Raw genomic sequence first — 27,407 nt, forward strand, 5'->3', positions numbered from 1 at the left:
TAATTGCGAATGGGCGATTAGGATTGAGCCACGATTCCTGTATTAAAATAATGTCTGGACTATGTTTAAGTATAAGCTGCTTTAAGTCGGGGAAAGAAGATGAGATAGAGCGACAATTCCACTGGAGAAGAGATATTCCCGCCATGATTATTGCTTTCAAAACGAAGCCGCAACAACCTCTTTCAACACATCTGTTCTCTTTGAAATTCGAGGCGAACCTTTCTTAGTCTTATTATGCGGATGGTCAGATTTTGAAGGAGAAGAGGAAGCACGACGCTTCTGAGATGGAGTAGTCATTTCAACATCTGACTGACAAACGTTAGAGAGGGACACTAGGTCAGAGTCATTTACACCCACGGGCGTGGAGGCAGAAGAGGTGGTGGGCTGAATATTATCAGCAATTGCAGAGGAGGGAGGACAGGTAGACGAGGTGAGGTTACCTAAAGCCGATGAAGCAGCCTGCGCAGAAATGACCTGGGACAAGGCGTTGCTGAACGTACTGATCATGCGGTCAAGTACACCAGCATCAGCCTTCTCTACCGCAGCAACAACGGACTTAGTTAAGGCTGCCTCCACATCAGTAGTGGTCGTGCGGGCAATACTTGCGTATGAGCTCTGGCCAGATCCCCCACTCGCGGAACGGCCTCACCAAAATTTGAAGACAGGCCAGAAGACGCAGAGGCAGGCCGTGGAACAGCAGCACAAGTGGGGACGGCAGGGAACAGCAGAACTCCGGCGAAGGAGGACAGCAGAACGCTGTTGCTGACCACGTCAGCACGCCACGTCGGCTAGCACGACCTATCGCTGCTTACCTAATACGTGGAATCCGGCGCATGGATGATGATGTCCTCAGGCTTAATGGTGTTGTTGTAGCCTTTGACAGAATGGCACTCGGCACATACCCACGGCGGGGGATTCTTCTTCTTCTTCATCCTCTTTATAATGGCACATACCCACGTGGGGGGATTGGCCAAGGTGTAGTGGTATACATAAGAAAATTTTCATAGGATTAAACGTGAATTTTGAAAAATGTATTCATGAAAAACGACAGAAGAATATTTGAAGTGAAATAACAAAGAACATTTTGGCGAGAATAATAATAATTAAAAAAAAAACAAAAAAACTCCGAGACTTTTAAAGGCGGGGGATTCTTCTTCTTCTTCATCCTCTTTATAATGGCACATACCCACGTGGGGGGATTGGCCAAGGTGTAGTGGTATACATAAGGAAATTTCCATAGGATTACGACAACATATCGGAGCCAAACGTGAATTTTCAAAAATGTATTCATGAAAAACGACAGGAGAATCTTTGAAGTGAAATAACAAAGAACATTTTGGCGAAAAAAAAAGAAAACTCCAAGACTTTTCTTCTTCTCCACATGAAAATGGCACATACCCACGCGGGGGGATTGGCCAAGGTACGGTGGTGATTGCCAAGGAGGTGATGATGATGATGATAATGTCCTCAGGCTGAATGGCACATACCCACGGGTCTAGGCACTATACCACGGGGGGTGGGGGGGGATTGGCCAGGGTGCATAGCGGATAGAAACGCACTCATGTACAGGGAATGGAGTATATTTACAATTTTGGGACGCAGAGCCAGAATTTGTACAAAACAAAAAATACGCAGAAGGAAAAGTTGTTAATTCACATTCTAGCAGAGGAGTCTACCAGATGAAATTATATAATCGTGAATATAATCGCACACTGGTTTCGCAGACGCCGTCCTCATTCTCTTCACGCTGAGTGAGTTCCCCGTTTGATCAGCTTCGGCGGTGGCATCATGGCTCGCTGCTTCCTCTGCAAAAAAAATAAAAAATGCTAGACATAACCACCAATTCCGGACAAAAGCATTTTTGAATGGGAAACAGCTTACGTAAGCAATGTTTTCACATATTGTAAGATTTCAGTGACGAGTTGTTTTCCTTGTGCTGACAACTCGGACATCGCCGAGAGGCGCATGACTGCCCTCTTGAAACAGTGAACACCTCAACCATGCTTTAAGCTAAGTGGCGGTACTGACAGGTGTGCGCTGCATGCGTCGGCATTGACAACGTTGTGCCAGAAATGCGGCGCTGAAGCCATAGGCAGCCGGCGTTCGTTGTGTTCATTGGCGTTGGCAACGTTTTACATTCCGATCATTTTAAGGAAAGGAAGGCGAGCGCGCGCAGCGAGGCACGCCGTCTATGCGCCGTGTGACGTCACTGCTCCTCACGCATGCTCAGCACGGCTCTCCAGGAGCCACACGAAACTGCTCAACCTCGGCCAATGTATCTCACGCTACAAAACGGTCGCAGTCGCGGGTGCGGCATAGCCAACCCTCCCGAGAAACATACTTGCGAGCCTGACTGCGCCTTATGCGGTAAGGACCATTAACTGGGCAGCAACAAACAACGCGAGATTACCGCACTCCATACATCGAACGCCGCTGGGGAATGAAACGCCATCTTTTGACAGCATAGCCAAGAGACGCCGCCGCCTAATGAGCGGCGCAGCCGCTCCAAAAGCAGGTGATGGAAATTTAAAAATGAAATTTGGTTTTTAAGCAAAGGAAATGACGCAATAATTACCTCCCGTATCTCGGTGGACACCGTAACCGTGCCGTAAGGGAAGGGAGGAAGGTGGGAGTGAAAGAAGAAAGAGAGAAAGAGGTGCAGTAGTGGAGGTCTCCGGAATAATTTCGACCACGTGTGGATCTTTAACGTGCACTGACATCGCACAGCACACGGGCGCCTTTTGCGTTCCGCCTCCATCGAAACGCGGCCGCCGCGGTTGGGATCGAACCCAGGCACTCCGGCTCAGTAGCCGAGGGCCCTAACCACAGAGCGGACGAAATACAGACATCGATCCAGCTCCTTTCCACTACTGGAACAGAGAAGCAGGTCCGCTTCCAAATCCCTGGTCTGCTACACACCAGCCACGGAACCCCGGTTCTAGCCAGGACGCCGTGGGCACCCAAATGATGGGCTGGACAGATAGAGCCTCTCAGAAATCTAACTACAACAAACGCAAACTGGGTGACGGCCTCCGACCGGTGGCGGCAATAACCCTACCCCCGCCCCGGTGCAGACATGCATGTCGATTCAACGAGGCCTCCCCCCATAAGCGAGTAGTAGTAGTGAAAACATTTATTTTCTTTTTTTTTTTAAAGGAAGAGTTAGGGAGTAGGGGGATGGGGATAGATAGATGTGGAGCTTCAGTGGTCGGTATTCCCTAGTCCAGGATCCCGTTGGCCTCCGCCGCTGCCTTGGCCCTCGTCACCAGCATAAGCTGTGTGCTCGGGTCGGAGTCAGCCAGGAGGGCCTCCCACTGCTCTAGACTAGGGCTATTTACCTTTGGTAGTAAAGGGCTTTTTTCGCAGCCCCAGGTGGCGTGGTACGTTGTGAAGCGAAAACCAGACGATTCCCTCACCGAAGGCCAGAAATTAGCTGCGGTTGAACTACTGCGGAACCTGCATGGTTAGAGAGCGAAAGCCACAGCGTAACGGGCAACGTCTATATTGTTGAGTGCATTCCGGGCACTGCACAGGCAGCGCGCCCACCCTGGCCTTGGGGTATCTGTTACAGCCCTGGGGTATCTGTTACAGCCTGCGTCTTCGCTTCGGCGGACGCGGTTGTTGCGACGCGCGTCTGTTTTGTAGCGCTACATTACCAGCAGTCTCGCCGTTTCGGTGTGGGTTTTCGGCGCCACTTGTGCGCATGCGCTAGGAGCCGAGTGACGTCAAAGCCGCGCAGCTGGTGCGCCGCGCGCCGCGCCACTCGCCTCCGACCGAGAGAGAGACTGCGCATGCGCGAGACGCAGCTGGCGCGCCGTGCTCTACTGCGCAGGCGCGGCAAGGGGAGCAGGAGGGTCGCGGTGTACAAATCACCGGGTCGTCTTTCTGGCAATCGATAAACTTAAATAACACCTACTGCCTTCAACCCGTGTCTCGTCTTTAAAAGTGCGAGCGTTCTTAGATTTCCTTAGTTTAAATCGGATTAACGTCGGGCTCCCGCCTTTTCGTTTTGAATTCCCCGCAAACGGTGGGAGGAGTCGACCAACCTTTCACCCAGTCCCGTGGCGGCTTGCCGCTCTGCCATCGGCGGAGTGATACGTAGGGATCGGCGAAAGCAAAGAGCTATGTAGTCTCTGCAGCTATGTAGTCTCCGACTAGACCTAATAATTCACGGAAACCTAAAAGAAACAAAATAAAAGCGAAAGCAAAGCCGCCAGGCGACTGCCTGAAAGGCACTCCAAGCGTTGTTCGACTCCTCCCACCGTATGCGGGGAACTTTTTTATAAACAAAAGACGGGAGACGGACGCTAATCTGATTTAATTAGGGAAATCGGCCGCACAGGGCAATAAATCGAAGTTTCTATGAATGCCGGGAACGTGTAGATCGAGTTCCCGCGGCAAAAAGACGAGTTCCGATTCCTCTTCAGTGAATCTTTAATGTATAGCACGTAGACATGGCGATAAGCACTACAACTAGACGTAACCAGGGATATACCGTACCTCTCGCTACGTTTATCCTGGCGTAGCTGGTCTAAGCCACTGCCAATTTTATTGCGAAAGCAATACTACTCCCAAGAACGGCCTTTCGCGTAGCGGCGGCCGCTTGGTACGTTTGACCTTTAGAATGACCCCTGACGTCATACCATGCCTGGTGACGTCACAGCGTGACGTCATACCAGGAGCGAGACACGGGCTACCAACTCGGCTCGCCAGGTAACGGCCGCCGCATGGCACGGCGCGCCGCGCTGCTTCCGCTAGAGGCGCTAGTGACGTTGTAGCGTTACGTCATACCAGGAGCGAGAGACGGGCTGCCAACTCCGCTCGTCGGGTAACGGCGGCCGCTTGGCACGGGGCGCCGCGCTCTTCCCACTAGAGGCGCTGCATATGCAGTATAAAACACCTGCTTTCGCAACCTACCAGGCTTAAAGCTGAGCCCCCGCCAGTTTTTTTTCACCCTGACCTCTCCTATCTTTCAACCATGGAGGAAGGAAAAAAAGAGGAGAGGCCCTTTCTACACAGCACCCTGGGAGAGGGAGGCCATCTTACTCCGGCAGCTTAGCAACGGCGTCGTAGTTGCTGTTTACAAACCGGTCGATAGCAGACGGCCGCGGCGTAGCATTTGAGCTGCGGCGTAGGCGTGCTTTCCTCAACTGCTCGAGTTTGTTTTTGATCGTGCTCACAGGCTGCAGGCGTTGGCGCCGTTCACTCATATCTCAGGTGGAATTCGCTGCAAAACTCTCGTTGTTGCATGCATTGATTTCAACGTGCTCGGCGACCGCGATCGCACGGGCATTTCGTCTACTGCGTCACTGCTCGGAGCCGTCGGGAGACCGCCGCTGCATTCGCGCTGTTCGTTCACCAGTGATTCAATACGGCATGCGCTAGAGCGGTCGTCGGCGCATTGTGCGGACGTTTCGCGTCCTGTCCGTGCAGTGTGTGTGTGCCATTCGCGCTCCCGTTTACATCGGCAGTGAAACCTCGTTGCTACCTATGCGTGTTCTTGCAACGCTCCAGCGATTGTCACTGACGTCGGTATAACTGTCATTTTCGTTTTTCGACGATTGCGCTTGTTTGAGCGGCGGGGGCCATGACATGGGCGGAGAGCGATATTGTAAAGGAAGCAGCTGCGCTCGCTTTGCTCTTAGTATACAGAAACTTTGTTACATGCCCGTTTGAAGCGTGTAACGTTTGAAGCGTCTAGCGAGCTATTTGCCTCTGGGACGTGCCGGGCTCAAGTGTATTCGTTCATATTGTAGCGTGCAACGCGAAATCGAACACCGGAGCACGAAAAACTGCGGCGGTCCCTCAGTGGTCCGAGCGCGCGAGCGAGAGCCAATTAACTTCTTTCTCTTCTAGTGCATGCACTACTTCTGTCTCTTCGAATGCATGTATCAATATCGTGGCCAATTCTGTGCTTTTGGTCACGCGCTATGTTTAGACCGGTTTCCTGTAGCAGGTTTGCAATTGCTTTTCTAGCTGATGTCATGGTCAAGAAGTGCGAAAAAGGCGAAGCTCTAACTGAATTTGGAGGCCTTTTCTCACATGTGTTTATTGTTCCCATGTCCTGTGATAGTGTTATTTGTCGTAAAAAGTGCGTGGTCAAATGAGGATCCGCATGTGCGCTGAATTTCATTGATGCTTGTGGTGGTTATTGTGTTCAGGAAAGTAAAAACAGCGCTAAATTTTACACAAACCACACAGAAAGACGGACAGCGCCCGTCCTGTCCATCTTTCTGTGTGGTTTGTGTAAAATTTATGCTGTTTTTACTTTCCTGAACATAATGTCACACCAACTAGCCCAGCAAAAGGGTCTGTGGTTATGTTGAAGAAAAATAATTTGATGCATTCATTACGTACAACAGATTGACTTTCATTGCCTGTATTGTCGATCACAAGTAAAGTGTGACTATGCAGTGACATTACAAGCTAGTATTTCACCAAGTAGGGAAAAGCGGAGTGTACAGCTGCAGCTCTTCACATTAAATATGAAACACAGCATTGAAATGAGGCACAACACCATGAAACTTATACTGCAGCCACTGGGGACTCCTAAACTTCTAGAAGTCTGAAAAGCTACGGTCATATATATATGCACAATACTAGATCTGTGGTTGTGAAACATATGCGATGTTGCCATGCTACAAAGGGTGGATTTACGGAGGGGGCAGTCACATTTTAAACGTATATTTTCTGAAATTTTTAATTGAGAAAAAGGTGTTCAGAATGGTTGTCCTATGTAAAATTTCAGTCTTTTGGACGGAAGCGACGCCCCCCCCCCCCCCCCCCCCATCCATAAATTCTCCCCTGCCGTCTACTATATGCACTTTGGCGTTTCTGTCGCCACTATGAATGGCTTTTGGAGTTGTGAATCAAAAGTCATTGTTGGCACGGCCACCATTACAACACGTTATGATACTACATTTTGTGTTCAGGGTCAAGAACTCAAACTTATTAGTATATTTGCCCATCCTCACTGCTGTATGAGAAAGCATTCCTTGCATGGCCAGCCGCACGAAAACATGCAATGAAGATAAGTATGGTATTCAACACCAACAAAAAAATACTGCAGAATTTTTCTAATCCTCACTGCTGCAACAGAAGGCACTGTTGACACTGCCAGCTTCCAAAACATACGCAGTAGAGGCAGATTGCAACATTCAGCGACAAGAGCTGCAATAAAAGGCAGGTTGAACTCTAAGGTGGGGTGTGGTCATGCATGGCAGCATTGTTCACTGCTGAATCGAAAGCAGACACATGCACACTTGAGTGACAAAGATTCATTAAAATATTTGTCTTGGCTACTGGCTCATTTCACGGCCTTTACGTTTTTCATATCAGTGGCATGCACTGCTTTGCTGGTTACGGACTGATGTAGTTGTAGACTTCGCGTGATATTTTGTTTACTTAGTAAATACGCAAAAACATGGAAGCGTTGGTATCAGTTAACACGATTTTTAAGACATACAAATATACATTCTTTTATTTTAAAGAATACATATTTCACTGTTCTAGACAGTAAGCTTTATCTAATGCACAATGGCATTCTCAATGGCAATGCAGTTATTATTTTTGCGTTTGATCCCTCCGCAAATTCTATGAGGAGGCCGCGCTGCAACACGAGCCCCACCCCAACCAAAATTTCTGCCTACGCCACTGCCAGGGAAGCTTATAATCTCCGCCGTCAGAAAAAAAAAAAAACGTAGCCAAAAGTGGCGACGGGTACTGCATGTCAAGATGGGTCACCGCAGTAATTGAAAGCGAAGGTCACTTCCTGCGCTTGCAGGAGTTGAGATAAGCATTTTTCCCGGCTGCTACTAATTATGACCAGGGCCGAGCAGTGGGAGACAGCACGAATACGACGCAGTAACTGGAAGTAGCCGCCTGTCTCACACGGGTATTTCCGCTTTATTGACTTTTCCGCTGACGAACACCAGCATAGGGCACCCTAAACTGGCAAGCAGCCAAGCGCCACTTGCGCGGGGGTCTGTTCCCATGCGGTAGCACGCTCCTTCGTTGGATTTGAAACGCGCGCGCAACGGCGCGGCGGCGAAATGTAAACAGAAGAGCCCGCCGGAGTTTGGTTTGGTTTGGTTTATGGGGTTTAACGTCCCAAAGCGACTGAGGCTATGAGAGACGCCGTAGTGAAGGGCTCCGGAAATTTCGACCACCTGGGGTTCTTTAACGTGCACTGACATCGCACAGTACACGGGCCTCTAGAATTTCTCCTCCAAAGAAATTCTAGCCGCCGCGGCCGGGATCGAACCCGCGTCTTTTGGTTCAGCAGCCAGGCACCATAACCGCTGAGCCACCGCAGCGGCGTCCCGCCGGAGTAAGATGGCGCCGAGCTTGTTTCCGGCTTCACAAAATGTCACGTGACGGCCTCTCCTCTAAATTTTCCTTCCTCCTATCTTTCAACTCTACTCTGTCTGCACGCGGCAGTGGTTGTGGCTTGGCCGAGCCAGTGGGCAGGCCCATGCAATTTCCTTTTCATCCTTCTTTCAGTAGCAACAACCTCTGCTTTCAAACGGTATCGCAGCTTAAAGCGCGACTGAGGTGTCCACTGTTCCAGGGGGCTAGTTATGCGCCTTTGATTTCGAAGCGAGGCAGTTGTTCGCTGCACATCTTGTACTCCATGCTGGTAAGGCAAATAAGCTTAATAGCACGGGGTCATCATTTACTGTGATTCTATGTACAATGTCAGCAACACTTAATACGTGAACAGAGTCCAGCGGAAGTTCACAAATCAGGTGGAACAGTGGTTTGCAGTATCCAGTCTGTATGAAAAGGTAATGATTCGAATTGCCCTCTTCTGGAAGCGGCTAATAGATTATAATTATGTTTTATATGTATAGCCTCATGGCGCTATGCAGTAGCTTAGATAATTATCCATAAATAAGGAATAGAAAATACGCAGAACCGTTACGTGAAAACATTCACGGGCTTTTATTAACATGTGGCAACCGTAAGCGAGCTTCGAACATGTCTTACTAATATGTGATTGCCAGTTCATATCAGAATCAAACATGACTACTAAGTATTTAACGAGGCTACTCGCTGTGAATGCGCAGTCTTGTGAGGCTACTCGCTGTAAAAGTACAGACGCTTGTATGGTCGTGTAACACACTTGGTTTCGTCTGGCGAATGGACAAGACAAGTAATGACATTCAGAAAACAAAAACCATGGCCCTAGCTGAGTTCAACAAGAATATACATACAGGAACTTGAAGGTTTTGGTAACCTTGGCAGAAAGAAAGATGTGATGCAAGGCTAAAATACTTTCAATAGTACAAATGTAGTGAAGAAATCTACAGTGCTTGCCCTTACTGATGGTGATTATAGTTCGTGACGAAAGAACGCGCTCAGCGATTTTGTACAGTGTATCGGAAAATATTCTAAATCGAAAATAGGTAAAGTGCGCGCAAAATTCAGCGCATCGGTCACTCTACGTTCGGAAGCTACATAAACCATGCGAAGGATGCCCTTCTATGCATCGTTTCGCGTCATGATGCTGCACTTGACAGATGGGTTCATTGGGCTGCCAGGCGCGCAGCCGAAGGCGGCAGAGAACTCTTCCACTTGTCGGAAGGTGACGTCGCACTCGTCGTCGTCGGCCGCAGGGAACACGCTCTCGCTGCCCAGGCAGGCCGAGTAGCACGCCGCGATGAAGAACAGTGCGGCGCTGCCGTAGCCCTCGAACCCTCCGAGAAGTTCGTCGTAGCCCTCCGAGGCGGCGCTGCGTTGTCTGTACGCTTGCAGCGACACCTCGAGGGCGAGCGTGTGCTCGAGCTGACGGAGAATGTCGAAGAAACTGCCGTATCCACTGCTCCCGTTCAATGCGCACGCCAGCGCCGTCCCGAAGGCGCCCACGGCTTCCGAAGAGATGATGTAGCTGCGATTTAAGCGTAGTATGCTATAAGACAGCCTTTTAAGGCCAAAGCCTTTAATGGCTCATACTGGCGTCCGTTAGCAGAGAGTGTTACACCTTTGGCAGCGTGTTAACTCGGGAACTAAAAAAAGATAGGAGAAAACGAATGGTTGCTCCGGATAGAGGAGGGAAAAATGAACCTAGAAGCCACGTTTGATGACAGTACAGTAATTGGTTAATTATAGTAAAAAATGTTGAATTTGCGTCGAAATAGCGCGGATGTCGATATAGCCACGGGAACGGTGTGACGTCACTTCCACCAGAAGTCCTCTCGGCATAGTGAAAATTGTCACAGAACGGTCGGGAAAACACCGGGTTTTCAAATTAGACGGAGAAACGTGTAATTAAGCGTAATTAGCAGTTAAGATCCCCGAAAGATATATAATTTGGGTACTGATAGAGCCAAGGAAACGGTGAGACGTTACATCTACCGGAAGTCGTCACGCCATAGTGTCCTCGCCTTTCGCCTCTCAACACTTTAGTTGCCAAATTGCCCTCGCAATTTTTTTTGCTTATGTGCGAGCGCATTACACACGTTTGCACACTTTTGCGAGGCACCGAACTCTCCGGAATCGGAAACCAACGCGTCCGCGGCTGGGTGGTACGCCCTCGTACCGAGAGGGAACCGTGTGACTCGATTTTTTGCGAATTTGGAACGACCGCGGCTACTCGGGCGATCTCGTCGCTCGGCAAAACGACTAAGTCAGAACCGCGTCTACCGAGGCGCGAACACCAACGGCAAAACGACTAAGTTTCGACCGCGTCTACCGGGGCGACCACGCCAAAAGCAAACAAGTCGTTCTGGTCACCAGTTCTGCTTTTGAGCCGGATTCCACGTGCCCAGTCCGTCTCCCTTCTCGGACCTGCCCTCCCACTTGAGGCAACGGGCATCGTGGGCGCGACACGCTCACAATGTCGCGGAAAGTCTGCTGAACCTTTCCTGGGGATTCGCAACCCCAAGAGTGGGTTCCGGCGGCTCCACTCACCGCTCTGCGTTGCACCAAAGCAAAACCTAGCAGCCGAAACCGCACGCACCGGTCCGTATTTGGTGGCGGGGGGGGGGGGGGGGGAGCACGGGCAGGCCGCACAGTCGGATTCAGGAACAGGAAGAAACAAGCCAGCAAGAACAATTTCCTGTAGAAACGATCCACGTGACAGAGCAAGCGAGGATAGGCTTTCCCGCAATGCAGCTCCGTGATCAGCTGATACCGCAGTCGCACAGCCGAACGCTGGAAAAACCAAGTATTAACCAAGGGTTACAACTTCATCTTATTCATTCTTGCGTTCAATCATCACCAAGCAATGGCCAAGTCTCGGAACATGAAAAAACAGCGTCCATGTCTAACGGACTTGAGGTCACAGAACCACAGAGCGAACATTATGCAGAAGAATCCTTGGCCAGCAATTTTTACGTTATTGATAAGGATCGGAGGTCTGGCATTCATATCCAGTTGCAAGTGGCAGAGGTCACTTTGTCTTTCCTAGTTGATTCTGGGTCTGCTGTTTTCATTATTGATAACAGTACTTTTTCAAGGTATTTTTCAACCACTCAACTACTTGAAGCACCTCGTGTAACACTTGTGGATTATTCCAAGCGTTCTATTAATGTGCTAGGATGCTTCACTGCACCAGTCAAGTATCATGACAGAACTGTTCCTATTCTCTTCTATGTTGTCTCTGAGGGCACTACACTTATTGGCTTGGATGCCATTTGTGCTCTGAATTTATTTATTGTGGGAGCAACTGTGCAGTGTTCTTACGGTGGCGAATCCAGTTGAGAAAATTCCTTCCGCATTAGCGACTGAGTTTCCGAAACTCTTTTCAGACGAAGTGGGACTGGTTGAAGGGTTCATGCATGAAGTGAAAGTGCGTCCGAATGTGCAACCTGTAGTTGCCAAACTACGACGGTTACCACTTGCTATCCGTTCCAAAGTCTCTGAAGAACTCGAATGGTTAAAGAAGCAAGATATTATTGAAAGAGTAAACGCTTCAGAATGGATTTCACCAATCGTGGTTATCCAGAAACCCAATGGAAAAATCCGCTTGTGTATTGACTTGCGTGAAGTCAATAAGGCCGTGGTACCTGATGTGTTCCCACTGCCACATACAGAGGAATTTCTCCATGCACTGATGTTTGATCCCTATTTGCCCACTGTTGTGACTACCGATGCTTCGGATGTAGGACTGGGAGCAGTGCTCCAGCAATTGGGTCCACATGGACTCCAAACGGTAGCTTTCGCGTCTCGGACCTTGTCTCCTACAGAGCGAAAGCATTCAGTGCCTCCACTGGCTCCATGCTGCATTGTGTGTGGCCTGCAGCGGTCCCACAACATTGTGCCGCATCCTTTACCTGAGCGTGAGCCCAATCACCACGAGTGGATTGACTTTGTGCGACAGTGTCTGGGCCGCGATGACTTGTTTGACTGGATGCCGCAAGAGCAGGAAGACAACTTCGTGTGCTCGCTGCACTTTGCATCGGGTTCTCTCACATGCCTCTTTCCGGAGGAGTGCCTCAGGCCCGACGCTGCTCCTACCTTGTACCCTAAGAGGTGACATCCTAGGAGGGCTGTGCAGTGACGTCTTTTGTGATGTGCGTATGTTGTGATGTGTCTTCGGTGTGTGATGTGTCTTCAGTGTGCGATGATCCTTCAGTGTGTGGTGATGATTCAGTGTGTGGTGATATTGAATCCAGGGATTCTTCAGACCTGCGGTCTGAAGGTCCTCTTCCGGAGCGCGCCCAGCGGCCAAAGAGGACTGTTCGAAAGACTTTGTGGCTCGAGAACTTTGTAACAAAGTGACTTGTTTTTTTTTGTTTGTACGTACATTTCTTGTGTGTATAGTTAGAGTGTGTTCTCTTGTTTTTGTCATTTTTTAATAGAGCTGTAAATCTTTTTCCCGGGGGAATAAGTAAAATAAGCGGAATAAGAGAATAAGATAATAAGGAATAAAAGAATAAATAGAACAAGTGGAATAAGTAGAATAAGTGAAATAAGTGTGCTTTTTGCGTGTCAATTTTCAATGTATTTGTGAATTTTTTTTCCAAGGAAGAGAGAGAGTGTGTTTTCTTGTTTGTGTGTTAATTTTTATATGTATCTCTGAATCCTTTTCCCCCAAGAAAGGGAGTATGTTGTATTGTTGTTGTGTGTATTTGTTTCAGTTCTTGTTTCGATTTTGTGGATTGTTTTGGATTCTGTCTTGTGACGTCATTTCATGTATATATAGGCTCTCTCCGTTCAATACAACGTCTTGGTCTTTCTTGGTCATGGGACAGCAGCACGGACTCGGCGCTCGTTACTAAGACGGCCAACACCACAAATGGATTCCATCAGGTCTTCAGGGAAGCCGGCCTCTTCAATGTTAAGGAGAGGTCTGGGTACACCACGGCCTTGTATCGAAATCTTGTTGGCCTCGCGGTAGGCGTCAACTTCAGCGAACGACCGCTGGGTCGTGGACGAATGTTCCCTGTATACATTCTTTTCGAAGGGCGCAAGCTGCAGACGGTTCCAGTTCGGTAGGCGTAGGTTTCGGTCAACGAGACTGTGGCGGGCACCCTTTGGAGTGCAACTCCTCTTAAACAACCTCCGGCTGGAGTAAGTGGTGTCTCCGAGGACCTGCGGATGTTTTCCTGCGACCCTCCGAGGAGCGCTCTGTTCGTGTAACAATTGGTTCAAGATTGGCCAGGGGTTCATCACGGAGTCCATACCGGCCATTGGGAGGGAAACTTGGGACCGATTAACTATCTTTCTCGGGTGGATGGAGTTAGCCGCGCTGGAATCCGTTCGCCGGTTGTTGTTGTTCGTCTGATAAATGCATGGGGCATGCGGGATACAAAGTGGCTTCTTACCCTGGGAAAATCAAAATAGTAGCCTGAAAAACTGCGACAAATTCTTGGAGAGAGGGCAGCCTAGATCTATATTGCATTGAGAAGCGCAGGGCTGATAGGGGGGCGGTGGTGTAGTGTAATATAATTTGCTATTTTAAACAATATTTATACACGAATCTGCAACTTGTCAGTCAGATGGACAAAGAAGGCTCCATTAAAGAAACTATAAGTATTTGCAAAGATTTATTGAAAGATCTGCACATTTCAGCGGTTTTAACGCATGAAGGTAATGGATGGATGATGATATTGTCACGTTGTGGTGACGGCAGTCCATCGGTCAGGAAGACAGCAACAACACTGGAACTGTCTCCTGCGACCCGGTCGCCCCACAAGACTTGCAAACGAAGCTCTTTATTTGGGCTGACTTGCGCCCGCAAAAGAACTGAATCACTCGGCGGCGGCGTGGAAAGAGAAGTTAATTTTTTTTCGATGTGAACAAAAATACAAGAAATCTCCTGAATTCAATGCTCTAAACATTCAAACACATGCGCAGTGACGCAGCACTGAGCACGTCAGTAGGGCAGTAATGAGGCCGACACTCAACCGCCGCACAGGACGATGAAGTATGTCGACCATTTGCGCAAAAATTCAGCCTCGCTCATTGACAGTGCGTCCACACATGCTTGCTCAAAGAGGCGCGTGCGGAGGCGCTGCAACATTGGAAACATGGTTCTCTGCGGACGGCCATTTAAGCAAGCCACTGCACGCTGCCGCCACAAAACGAACATGCCGACACACAAAAGCATATTTGCAAACACTTAGCGTGAACTAGTGCGCGCTTCCAGGCGGGTTACAAACATGCGGGACACTAGTACCCAAAATTCAGGGCGGCACTTTGTTGACCTAAACTGCGGTGAGGCGAAAGCCTTAAGCGCGGTGTTGCTGCTTGTGTCACTGATGTGTTAAGATGTTAAGCTTCGCCTCTAAGAGTGGAACGCGACAGCGTCTTTCAACGCTGCCAGGGAGTCCACAGAACGCCATCGCCCGTTCGGTTCTACGCGTTGCCCGTCGGTAAATTGGTTTTTGAGGAAAGAAAATGCATCTGTCTCGCATGCCACGGTGGACACCTGAACCTCGCCGTAACGGGAAGGGAGGAAGATGGGAGTGAACGAAGACACCGTATTCACTAGACGCGCCTTTGTTCATTCCAAACCATCGAGCTGGCATGGCGTAGTGGTTATCATGCTCGTCTCGCACTCCGGAGACCGGGGTTCGATTCCCAAACTCGACCAATTTCCTACTCGGTTTTATCTATTTATCTGGCCTGATTAGAAAGGTTAATTAGGCTAATTGGGTGATTAAGCAATTAACTAAACTCATTCCCACTTATTAGAGCATCACTATACGATCCCTTTAATTGGTTGCATGGTTACTAGCCAAAGTACTATTCGCCCCGTTTGAAATGCGCGCACTGTGACGTCAAGAACGTTCGACCAATTGAAAAGCGTGACATTTCTGTCGACAACTCCTGCTTACAACGATGAGGCATTACAGGCTTCCGCCTTAAAAGGTGCACGCCACTACACAGTCGAACATTGCGTGCTGCAATGTTTCTAAGAGACCGCATTGCGGACATCGGGCGGAGGGCGCCACGCTCCATGCCGCAAGGCGATCTCTTGAGGGCAGGACCGGCCAGCCTCGCAACCAGCCGAAGTCCCTGATATCTGCAGGAAGCGCATCTGAGGTCAGTTGGCGCCAGCGCACCCGTCTCGTTTTCTGGAGTTGTTCGCGGGTGAGCTGAGCGACCGTTAGTGCCTCACACATCCTGGAGGGCGGGGTTTCATCAACATCCAGATCGGGCACGCTGGCAGTCAACGACGCCAGTGTGCGACGCACGTTAACGAAAAATACCGGTGGCTGCTCGGCTGTAGGGCCAACCACGTGTTGCGAGAAAAACACGTTACGCGCGGTACCCAGTAAGTATGTGAGGAGGGTTCTCCCAGGATAGTCTGGGTTGCGCACAAGATCGCGTACTCCTCACAAAGCGAGCACATTACACATGGTGCGGATGCAGGGTATACTGAACCCACCCATGTACGACGGAAGGCGAATGAACAACCGTTACACAAGCTCGGTGACACAAGCTCGGCGTAAGCAACAAACATTCTCGTTAGTCGTCGAACTACGAATGCCGGCCGCTCGCGGCATCGCTCAATTTAAAGCCGGCAAGGAAACTTCGAGATAACAGGTCAAGATCATCTGCAGTAATCTGGAAATACGTAGATGCAGTTCTACATGGCTGTGATCAATCGAGATTAGTCCGGTCGCTTCTCGCGTCACGAACAAAAATGATAACACCCCTTTCCTGCGGCCTTGAGCGCGAGCGAACGGACGTTACAATGATACGTGGCAATACGTGCGGAAAAATAGGTTTTGCCTTCTATATTTAGCGTTCGCATTGAAGCGTGGCTGAGAAGAAATAGAAATTGGCCTTTATGCATTGATTACCGCTTCCTAACCACAAAAAGACCAATTTAATTTTTTAAATATCACCTGGTAATCAGGAAAGAGTACCCAACTGAAGACAGGTGTCACCGCTTAGAGAATTCAGGGCAGTGCGATAACATCCACTACACATTTCTCCACTTGATTTGGAGGCATTGAGCTACGAAAATTCGGAGGTTGGGTACCACCATATGCATAAGTGTGCTTTCATCACTTTCTTCCTGAGGACAGCGTGAGGCATGAATCATTGAGATAGTGAAATGGTTGGTTTGGTTTGGTTTATGCGGTTTAACGTCCCAAAGCAACTAAGGCTATGAGAGACGCCGTAGTGGAGGGCTCCGGAAATTTCGACCACCTGGGGTTCTTTAACGTGCACTGACATCGCACAGTACACGGGTCTCTAGAATTTCTCCTCCAAAGAAATTCTAGCCGCCGCGATCGGGATCGAACCCGCGTCTTTTGGGTCAGCAGCCGAGCACCATAGCCGCTGAGCCACCGCGGCGGCGATAGTGAAATGGGGTTCCCCGGAAAGTTAGCAAACTGCCCTTCAGTGCGGTTACATTCATACTTTCTGTATGAGAAGCGGGCAGTGGAGAGCGAGCAACAACTGTTCTATCTTGCCACATCCCGGAACACAGTAATGTAGTGCTGTAAAATAACGAACTCCCAGGCCGTCTGTCACTCTTACACTATACGGGCCGTATCCCGAACCTCTCTTTGCGCCTCCTTTTTATCAACTTGACTCAGTTGTTTATTGCTGGCTTTAGATAAAAGATTGCGCGCTGCTCGTGTGGTTCGCATACGCAGCAACGCTTAGTCTGTTTTGGAGATTCACGACCAGCAATGTTTCTCCTTCAAGCTTTTCTCCAAACTCGGGATTGTGCGCAACTCTTCTCTCCAAAAGCCAAATGCAGCAACCAGCAGTGTCGTAGAGGCTTGTGCACACAATAGAAGCACTTTACCATAAGAAAATACCCCAAATCTCAACGACGGTAATCACCTGCCTACACTCTAAACAGAAAGGAGTAAAGAGGGTGTAAAGTTGTCCTCTAACGCACACCCCTTAAAAAAGGGAGCGGGCTAAAGGACAGTTTACACCCTTTTCACACCCATATAGGTGTATTCGTGTTTAGAGTGTACGTACGCAAGATGCGTAGTGCGATTACTGCGACGCACTTAGCTTCGTGCTCTGGGCTTTTTGGGTGAGTGAACAAGGCTTCCGTACGGAAGCCGAAACGTCAGATACATCTTTTAACACCTCTCTTTTGGTCGGCGTTATTTCTTTTCACATATGAATCTACTACCCGACCAGACGAGATTTCGTCAAACCTTAAATTTCACGATATTAAGAAATTGAATGCTACAAAAATTAATAGTGAACACAGATTAATCACCGCGGCGTCGATTATCACAAGAATGACCGAAGCAGGTTGCGATACCGCTGGCCATCGCGCACACTAAAGCATATTAAATAGTCAGCGATTGTAAAGAGGCAATCCACGGATACACCGCTGAGGTGATACCAACAGCCGCGCCTAGAATCTTGGATAAAATTAAACGAAAGTCACAATAATTTGGACACTTGCTCACGCCGGCCTAGCCGGGAACGAGGCGGTCAACAAGCTAGCCCGAATTATAAGCCGGTCGGGGGAGCATCACTGGAAGACAAAACAGAGGTAACACTGGCTAATTGCCGCGAAATACCACAGCGCTTTGTATCTGTTGTCACTCCAGGAATAACCATTCTGACCGTGTTTCTTTTTGTGAATGTATTATCTTTTGACGCCACACAGAGGTTACATATGAAGCACTACAATGTTAACCACTCATTTTGTGTTTCCATTGAGTGTTTTCACAAGACAACCTCAGTGGGACCAAGAATGGGATACTCTTCTTCAGGCATTCATCTGCGTTTTGGTGTGCCCCTAGACAACTGGTTGATTGGTTTATTGGTGTTTAACGTCCCAAGCAACTCAAGCTATGAACATGGTCTAAGAGCACTTGCTGCTGGGCTAGTTGGTTTTGGTTCATGTTTGAATAGGTTTTAGGCGCAAAAAACAGACGAGACACATTGGAAGGTAACAGGACGAAGCGCCAACTTCCAACTGCTCCTGCGCCTAAAACCTATTCAAGCTATGAAGGACGCCGTAGTGAAGAGCTCCGGAAATTTCGATCACCTGGGTTCTTTAAATGGCACAGTACACGGGCCTCTAGAATTTCTCCTCCCTCGAAATTCGGCCGCCGCGGCCGGGATCGAACCCGCGTCTGTAACTCCGTTGTCTAAATAAAAAACTTTGAATTTGACTTCGAAGGTCAACCCGATCTCAGAAGACAAGCACGCCGAGTACCATGCACACTGAAGGCGCGCAAAAGCAAAATTATTTAAGCATAAATACGGGCCAACTACGATCGCATCCTGTGGGATTGTAAAATAGAGCCACTTCCGGGTGATCTAGTTACCGCTCCTTCTCTCGAGGGGTAGGAGACCGTGCTGACTAGCTCTGACCGCAGAACGCAAGTTTTGGCGGTGGAGTGGACTGACTGAGTCGTCCAGGGCTATGTATACTCTCGACCACTTAACGCGACCACTTACCAAGCTCTTTCCGGCGAATAAAATGTTTTACAATCAGTTCCTTGTGGATGTGATCCAACAGGCCTATGGAGATTAGGTACGGAAATATACCTGCTTGCAGGTATGTTTTGTCGTTGAGAAGTTGGGCGTTTCTCAACGAATCACAAAACGAAAACACATCATCCACAATTTAATGTTCCGTAAGTATGTTGCACAGGCTTTTCTTCTAAGCTTTCATGAAATGTTCATCGCATAAGGCCTCGGTAAATACATTCAAAGGCTGTCGCGAATTTTAGCAATGTCGCTGACGTGCATAATCAGTAATTCGTTGCACAGATGAGTCTTGGCATTCGAGCGATTGTCTCGCAAAGGCTTAAAACAGTTACACAATATCGATATTAAAAAGCAAAAGGACAAACATCTCTCGTGGCTAATAAGGGGCATGTGAGGTACAAATAAATAAATAAATAAGAGAGGGAAAAGAACATATCACCGCATCAGGATTAGGAAGAAGAAAGAAAGAAAAAAGTGAAAGCATCTGATGATTCATAGTCTCTGTCGCGCTGAAGTCAGCGTCAGAAGAAGTCGTGACGCCACACGTGTCTTGGGGAACCATGGGCGATCCGGGCTTGCAGTTGAACGTGTGACCGTAATCCCGAATGCAGCGCACCGCTGCATTGCAGTTTCGGCTACGCTGACTGCCGATATGCCCGATTTCTGCACACCTGAGATAAGTGGAGACGAAAAAAAATTGATAATCTTTGGTGCATTCAGCTGCTCAACATCCCTAATTAAGAACCCTATGCTCAGGTTTGCGGAGAGTTTCAGCTTGCACATTCTTGTCAGAAGGTGTCGATAGGTGCTTAAATTGCAGAATGGTTTTTTTTTGCGTCTTGACTATAAGCTGAATCACAATCCAACTGCACAGGAAAATGAGTACTTTGTTTCGTCTTAACAAAGTTACCATAGGGGACAACGTTCAAAGCCATGGATCAAAAAGCCTGGAGGCAGCCACCGTTTGAAGATCGTAAACGCGTTGCTCATGTGCGAATTAGATTAGATTTCGCTTTGCGTCTAACTCGAAAAGAGATTACGCGTCTACCACTCAGTCCGCGGCAGCGAGCGCTCGTTCCCCTGCTGGTTCTCAACATTTAATTCCGTAATGTGATGCTACTAAGAGTTGTATTTCGCAAACAACCAGAAAAAGGTGAAACAGCTGAGCTACTGTGCTCGGGATCTATCACCACGTGATGATATTGTTACGTGGCCCGAAGTCTATATCGGCACAAGGCCGACCGGAGCACAGGGTCCAGATCACAGCTAGCCCCGAGCGGCAAGCGCGCACACACCGGGCACTTCCTCTGCGTCGTCTTCACGGAGATTATCCGTTGCATGGCCCCCCGGTCGGAAAGGCACCGTCTCGGTGCTCATCAGGGCATTGAGGGGGACTGCAAGACGTAGGGCTTGAGGCGAGAGACGTGCACAACATCGGTCTGATGCTGAGAGGACGTGGCACCGGGGAAGGCCGGAGCGATCTCGTAGGTGACTGCGGTGACTTGGCGCAGGACACGGTACGGGCCGATGTAGCGGGACAGAAGTTTTTCAGAGAGCCCCACGCGGCGAGATGGCAACCAAAGCAAGACGAGGGAGCCAGGGGTGAAGGAGACCACACGGTGACGGCGGTTGTAGAATTCCTGCTGAGAGGTCTGGGAAGCGAGGAGCCGGGAGCGTGCGAGTTGGCGAGCGTGGTCAGCGCGGGTAATGGCGTCGTGGGCGTATGCAGACGGCGGAGCAGTAGAAGTGGGAAGCAGCGTGTCCAGAGGCAGCAGGGGCTCGCGGCCATACAAAAGATAAAAAGGGGAGTAAGCGGCAGTGTCATGGCGGGGGGAGTTGTAGGCGAAGGTCACATAGGGGAGAGCGGTATCCCAGTCGCGATGGTTCGGAGAAACGTACATAGCCAGCATATCGGTGAGAGTGCGATTGAAGCGTTCTGTGAGGCCGTTCGTCTGCGGGTGGTAGGCGGTGGTGAGCTTATGTTTCGTAGAGCACGATCGAAGAATGTCAGCGACAACTCTGGACAGAAAGCATCGGCCTCGGTCGGTCAGAAGTTGACGGGGAGCTCCATGATGTAGGATAAGGTCGGTCAAAAGAAAGTCGGCAACATCAGTAGCTGTACTGGTGGGCAGTGCGCGTGTGATCGCGTAACGGGTAGCGTAGTCTGTGGCAACAGCTATCCATTTGTTGCCCGAGGCGGATTCCGGAAATGGTCCCAAAAGGTCTAAGCCGACGCGATGGAAAGGTTCGGGTGGGACGTCAATGGGCTGAAGCAGACCGGCTGACAGAGTGGTGGGGCGTTTCCGTCGCTGGCACTCATCGCAGGCAGCAACATAGCGGCGTACACAGCGGTAGAGGCGCGGCCAAAAGAATCGACGACGCACGCGGTCGTAAGTACGGGAGACACCCAAGTGACCAGCAGTGGGAAGATCATGCAGCTCTTGGAGGACAGCAGAGCGAAGGTGCTCGTGGACAACGAGAATGAGGTCTGGGCCATCCTGGCTAAGGCTCCTGCGGTATAAAACTCCATCACGGAGCACAAAGCGGCGCATCGGAGGGTCGAATGGGGCGGTGTTGCGGCGGTCGATAATGGAGCGCAGCTCGGCATCGCGGCGCTGTTCTTCGGCCATGTTAGCGAGGACAGAGAGGGAGCACAGAGCATCCACGCTGTCAGTGCCAAGATTGTCACACGGGCCAACGGGGTAACGGGAAAGGCAGTCGGCATCGGCGTGCAAGTGGCCAGACTTGTAGAGTACAGAGTAATGGTACTGCTGCAGGCTCAGTGCCCAACGACCAAGCCGTCCTGTAGGGTCTTTCAAGGAAGAGAGCCAGCACAACGCATGGTGGTCAGTGACAATTGTAAAGAGGCGGCCGTATAAATATGGGCGAAATTTCCCAACAGCCCAGACAAGAGCTAAGCACTCGCGTTCGGTAATTGAGTAATTCCGCTCCGGGGCAGAGAGGAGACGGCTGGCGTACGCGATCACACGGTGCTCTCCGGATTGTCTCTGTGAGAGGATAGCGCCGATGCCGTAGCCACTGGCGTCGGTGCGAACTTCAGTGGGAGCGGTCACATCGAAGTGGGCGAGAACTGGCGCGGTAGTAAGCTTCGATATCAGGTTGGAAAACGCTTGTGCCTGGTCGGGTCCCCAGATGAAGGTGGTGTCTTTCTTCAAAAGGTTAGTTAGGGGGCGGGCGACGTCGGCGAAGCCTTGAACGAATCGACGAAAGTAGGAGCAGAGCCCCAAGAAGCTTCGGACGTCGTTAGAAGAACGTGGCTGGGGAAAGTCTTTGACGGCTCGGATCTTCTCAGGGTCAGGGTGGACCCCCGTATTGTCGACGACATGACCCAAGATGGTGAGCTGGCGGCGCGCGAAACGGCACTTAGACGAGTTGAGCTGCAGGCCGGCATGACGAAAGAGGGAAAGGATCTGGAAAAGGTCAGTGATATGAGTGGAAAACGTGGGCGAGAAGACAATGACGTCATCGAGGTAGCAGAGGCAGGTGGACCACTTAAAGCCGTGCAAAAGGGCATCCATCATGCGCTCGAATGTGGCTGGCGCGTTGCATAATCCGAAAGGCATAACTTTGAATTGGTAAAGCCCATCAGGTGTCACAAAGGCGGTCTTTTCACGGTCCTGGTCGTCTACAGCAATTTGCCAGTAGCCGGAGCGAAGATCTATGGATGAGAAAAATTTGGCACCATGAAGGCAGTCAAGGGCGTCATCGATACGCGGCAAGGGGTACACGTCCTTTTTGGTGATCTTATTCAAGTGCCGATAATCAATGCAAAAACGCCAGGAGCCATCCTTTTTCTTCACAAGTACGACGGGTGAGGCCCAGAGACTGTGCGAGGGTTCGATAATGTTTTTCGCGAGCATTTTAGTAACTTCCGCATTGATAACTTGACGCTCGGCGTGAGAGACTCGATAGGGGCGGCGGCGGATGGGAGGGGCATCGCCGGTTTCAATGCGGTGCCTGACGGCGAGAGTTTGGCCCAGCGTCGTGTTGTTGACATCAAAAATATCCGAAAAAGATTCGAGAAGGGCACGAAGCTGGGCAGTTTGGTCGGGACTGAGGTCGGTGGCCATCATGGTCGTGAAGGCGTCGGGCGACTGAGGAGACTGCCGGCGCGGGGTGGCAGTGTCGTGAACAGGGGTGTTGGCCAACTGAGCGACGTGGCAAGGAGCGAGAGGAGATAGGGTAGCCACGCAGATGCCGGAAGGGAGCACTTGAGAAGAGACGCCGAAGTTGAGGAAAGGCAGAGAAAGGGCGTTAGCTTGGATGGTGGCGACGGTATGAGGTAGGGCAACGTTACGGGTCAGCAGGAGGTCAAGGTTGGGCGTAACGAGATAGTCGCCATCAGGAACTGGGCGAGATGGTGTCAGTGGAACGAAAGAGGCGGTTCGGGATGACAGGCGAGCATAATCGGTACTGTACAGTCGCAGGGATATATCGACGGGTTCTGAATCGAGCAGTGGAAGTTCGAGGTGTAGGACGCCATCTGAGCAGTCAATGAGGGCGGAATGGTCAGTCAGAAAATCCAAGCCAAGAATGAGGTCATGGGCACAGGTGGTCAGCACGGTGAATTGAACCGGTATACTGTGGCCGCCAATGGTAACGCTCGCGGTACACGTACCGTCGACAGCAGGCGTGCCACCATCCGCGACACGCACACGGGACATTGCAGGCGTGAGGACTTTGCGTAGGCGACGGCGGAGGGCAGCACTCATCACTGATATTTGAGCACCGGTGTCAATCAGGGCGCGCACAGGAACACGGTCGATAAAGACGTCCAGGAGATTTGGTCGAGAGGTCGAGAGAGGATTTGTGGTCCGGGTCGTTGATGCAGCGTCACCTCCGGGAGCTGCATCATTTAGTTTTCCAAATGGGAGCGGCTGGTTGAAGGCGACTGTGGGGAGCGAGAGCGGCGGCCCTGCGGCGACGGAGAGCGGGAGAATCGGCGTGGAGGGGGAACGGCTGCTTCAGATGGTTCGGACGGGGCTCGGGGCGAGAAGGTGCGGGTCGAGGTAGAACTGTAGAAGGAGGGGCAGACGTTGCGGGCTGGTGAAGACCATGGACTGCGGCAATGTCGGGCGATGTGGCCAATGCGAGAACACCGAAAGCAGATGGGGCGGTCGTCTGCCGTACGCCACTCATTTGGATTGCGATAACGCTGCGGAGAATAATAGGTGCGACGATAAACAGAGAGAGGTGGCTGGGGGGTGTCCGGGCTTCTGATGGTGCACACAGCCGGAGGAAGGTTCAGGTTAGCGAGTTCCTGACGCACGACGGCCTGAATCAGCGACACGGTGGGTAGAGAGTTATCAGGTGCGGTCGGACGGGGCAGAACAGGCGCAAGGGCTTCCAGTTCGCGGCGAACGATGCGGGTCACAGTGCCGGTAACGGGGTCATCATCGGAAGAGGCGCGGGACGGTAATCGGTGTTCCTCACAGGAAGAAATAGCGGCAGTATTAGGGAGCCGAGAGAATTGCTGTGGAATTCGGCGGCTTTTAACCTGTTCGAAATGACGGCATTCTTTTATGATTGCGTCCACGGTGGTGCAGTCTTTGCAAACCAGTAAGTTAAAAGCATCATCCGCAATCCCTTTCAGAATATGGCTCACTTTGTCGGACTCGGTCATGGCGGCGTCGACCTTGTGGCAAAGCGCCAAGACATCTTGGATATATGCCACATAGCTTTCGGTTGACGACTGGGCGCGCGACGCGAGCTGCTTCTTCGCGGAGAGCTTCCGGTCATCGGGTCTGTCAAACAAAGTACGGAGCTTTTCTTTAAAAGTGTCCCAGCTCGTCAGTTCTTCTTCGTGGGTTTCGTACCTGACCCGGGCCGTGCCACTAAGATAGAAGATCGCATTCGCTAGCATCACGGTGGGATCCCACCGGTTATAGGTGCTCACTCGCTCATATAGGCTGAGCCAGTCGTCGACATCGGTGCCGTCGTTCCCAGAAAAGGTACCAGGGTCACGGGGAGGAGCCATGACCACGAAGGGAGCAGAGGGAGTGGTTCGTGACTCGCCGGGTGGAGCCATGATGGTAGTAGCCCCGGCCTGACGACCGCTTCGGAGCTGCGTGGCGTGGAGATCGTTTACCCCGCACCTCCACCAAAGATGTTACGTGGCCCGAAGTCTATGTCGGCACAAGGACGACCGGAGCACAGGGTCCAGATCACAGCTAGCCCCGAGCGGCAAGCGCGCACACACCGGGCACTTCCTCTGCGTCGTCTTCACGGAGATTATTCGTTGCAATATTGCAAAGTCTTTGGCCGACACCAGAATAATGGTAAGCGCACCTGCTCCTACAGTAGGTCAGGAAGAACAGCTGGTCTTCGCTGAAGAGGTGTTCCACACGGTGGTCGTCTTTGATGGCAACAGCGGAGCGCGATTCAGGGTTGCTGCCGTCTCCTCTGGAAGCATTGGCTTTGCTCTTCATCCCGTGCCAGGCCAGGCCCAAGGCGATGATGTCCCGAATATTTGGGAGAAACTCGGCACTGCAGTTGAGTTTGTCTGCCGCCTCCACAATGCGCCCAACATCCGGCCAGCTGCCCAAGACAACGTCGATATCGATGTCCTCAGCCTGCACTCGCGTCCAAATCATGAAGCTAAGTGCTTACAGCGTAACCCTTTAATTCATCTGTGCCATCTTCGTTTATTTGGGAGCATGTCTGCAATCACTCACACGCACCAACTAAGGTTCAGTGTTCGTCCGAATTTCATGTCATTATCCGTGCCATGAGACAAACGACATAGTCAATCGCAGTGTATCACAATGGTATCCTACCAATTGTACGCATAAAGTTGCAAACGAAGATTTTTTTTTTGTGCAAAATACTTTCGTTTTTTAGAAAAATTCTTCCCATCCAAAACTAACCAGGAACTGTCGATGAAGAAGGGAAGGTTGCCTACCAAGTAAGCTTACCATTTCGCGTTGCTGCTTGCTAGGCGTGGCCAGTCTGATCAAAGCGCAGCCGGAAAGATGTTAGACCAGTGGTGGGGCGGAAATCCAGCAGCCGCAAGGGATATTAGTGTTTACGAGGTTTAAGGCGCCAAGGCGACCGATGCTATGAGGGACGCCGTAGTGAAGGGTTGCGGAAAATATTAACCGCATGGGGTTTTTTAACACGGACTAACTTTGCACAGCATAAGGACTACCTGCTTCCATCGAAATGCGAGCACAGCAGGCAGGCTCCAATCCGCATTTCTGGGGGCAGCTGCCGAGAAACATAACCACTCGGCGGCGGCCTCTTAGGGGAATTAATCAGGGGAATTATTTGGAACCGACTCATGTCGGTTCCCACTGCCTACCCCCACTGCAGGGCAAAGGCCTCTCCCATGTCTCTCAAATTAACCCTATCTTTTGCCAGCTGTGGCCACCGCGTCTCCACAGACTTCTTTATCTCATCCGCCCACCTAACTTTCTGCCGCCCCCTGCTACGTTTGCTTTCTCTTGGAATCCACTCCCTTACCCTTAAGTAACAGCGGTTATCTTGCCTTCGCATTACATGCCCTGCCCAAGCCCATTTCTTCCTCTTGATTTTGACTAGGATGTCATTAACCCGCGTTTGTTCCCTCACCCACTCGGCCCGCTTCCGGTCTCTTAACGTTACACCTATCATTTACAGCACGCTACGTTGTCCTCTACTTAAGCCTAAAGTAGCATGCTAGGCTAATAACCAGGCATACCTCTCCTTTATTCATTAAACGCTCGGCTGCTGACCCGAGAGACGCGGGTTCGATCCCGGCCGCTGCGGCCGAATTTCGATGAAGGCGAATTTCTAGAGGCCCGTGTGTTGTGCGATGTCAGTGCACGTTAAAGAACCCCAGGTGGCCGAAATTTCCAGAGCCCTTCACTACGGCGTCCCTCCTGGCCTGAGTCTCTTTGGGACGTTAAACTCTTAGAAACCAAACTGAACCTTTATTAATTATCATTAAAGTCTCTCTCTTAACTCAAGCTGAAGCCTTTTCGTTAGCCTCCACGTTTCTGCTCCATAGGCGAAAAGCGTTAAGATACAAGTGTTGTGAGTGCCTGTACCTTCGAGACACTCACGATTCCAAGGACCTTCACCGGCCGCACAAACATCTGCAGCGCGTTGAGTAGGAAGGCGGCTCCGAGTCCTCCGAAATTCGCCGCGCTCAGTTCTGCGCTGTCCGAATGGTAGAACGGGGAGCGCAGAGCGGCGTGAGAGATTCGCAGCTGGTTTTTGAGGGGCTCGTAGAGAAAAGCTTCGCGCGAGTCTCCCTGCCACTGCAGCTGCATCACCTCCCGCTGCACGGAGGTCAGGTTCCAAAACCTGGCGTGGGCGTCCCACCAGTAGTCTGTCAGCCTCAGTCGGCCTGTGCTGCCCGCGGTCCCGTTGCTCGATGGTCGGACTCTCACGCTGCCGCTGCGATTCTGGCACGAGACGCAGAAGTCCCCGTAGAGCTGCCATAGGGTCTCGTTGGAGTCATCCACCTCCAGCGGCCAGAGAGCGACCTTGAGAACGTAGGATGGTTTGGTTTTGGTTTATGAAGG

General features: G+C 50.7%; 1 protein-coding gene and 1 long non-coding RNA gene across 2 annotated transcripts in view; both read right to left on the reverse strand.

The window, feature by feature from the left end:
* Window positions 1–1,722: 1,722 nt before the first annotated feature.
* LOC149366897 (uncharacterized) overlaps window positions 1,723–27,407 on the reverse strand; it is a 38,207-nt gene continuing 12,522 nt past the window's right edge. The window contains exons 5-6 of the mRNA XM_089553031.1: window positions 26,928–27,368; window positions 1,723–1,805 (exon numbers count right to left, since the gene is read on the reverse strand). Of these exons, the coding sequence (XP_089409157.1) occupies window positions 1,743–1,805; window positions 26,928–27,368 (504 nt within the window). The 3' untranslated portion in view covers window positions 1,723–1,742. The remainder of the gene's footprint in view (window positions 1,806–26,927; window positions 27,369–27,407) is intronic.
* On the reverse strand, window positions 19,003–26,086 carry LOC149366898 (uncharacterized). The gene is made up of 2 exons (XR_016284318.1): window positions 25,189–26,086; window positions 19,003–19,550 (listed from the first exon to the last, which is right to left on the reverse strand). It is a non-coding gene; the product is annotated as an uncharacterized LOC149366898 (long non-coding RNA).

This window comes from Amblyomma mixtum, chromosome 1, assembly GCF_055824585.1.
Source record: "Amblyomma mixtum isolate Tamu chromosome 1, ASM5582458v1, whole genome shotgun sequence".
NCBI lineage: Eukaryota > Metazoa > Arthropoda > Arachnida > Ixodida > Ixodidae > Amblyomma > Amblyomma mixtum.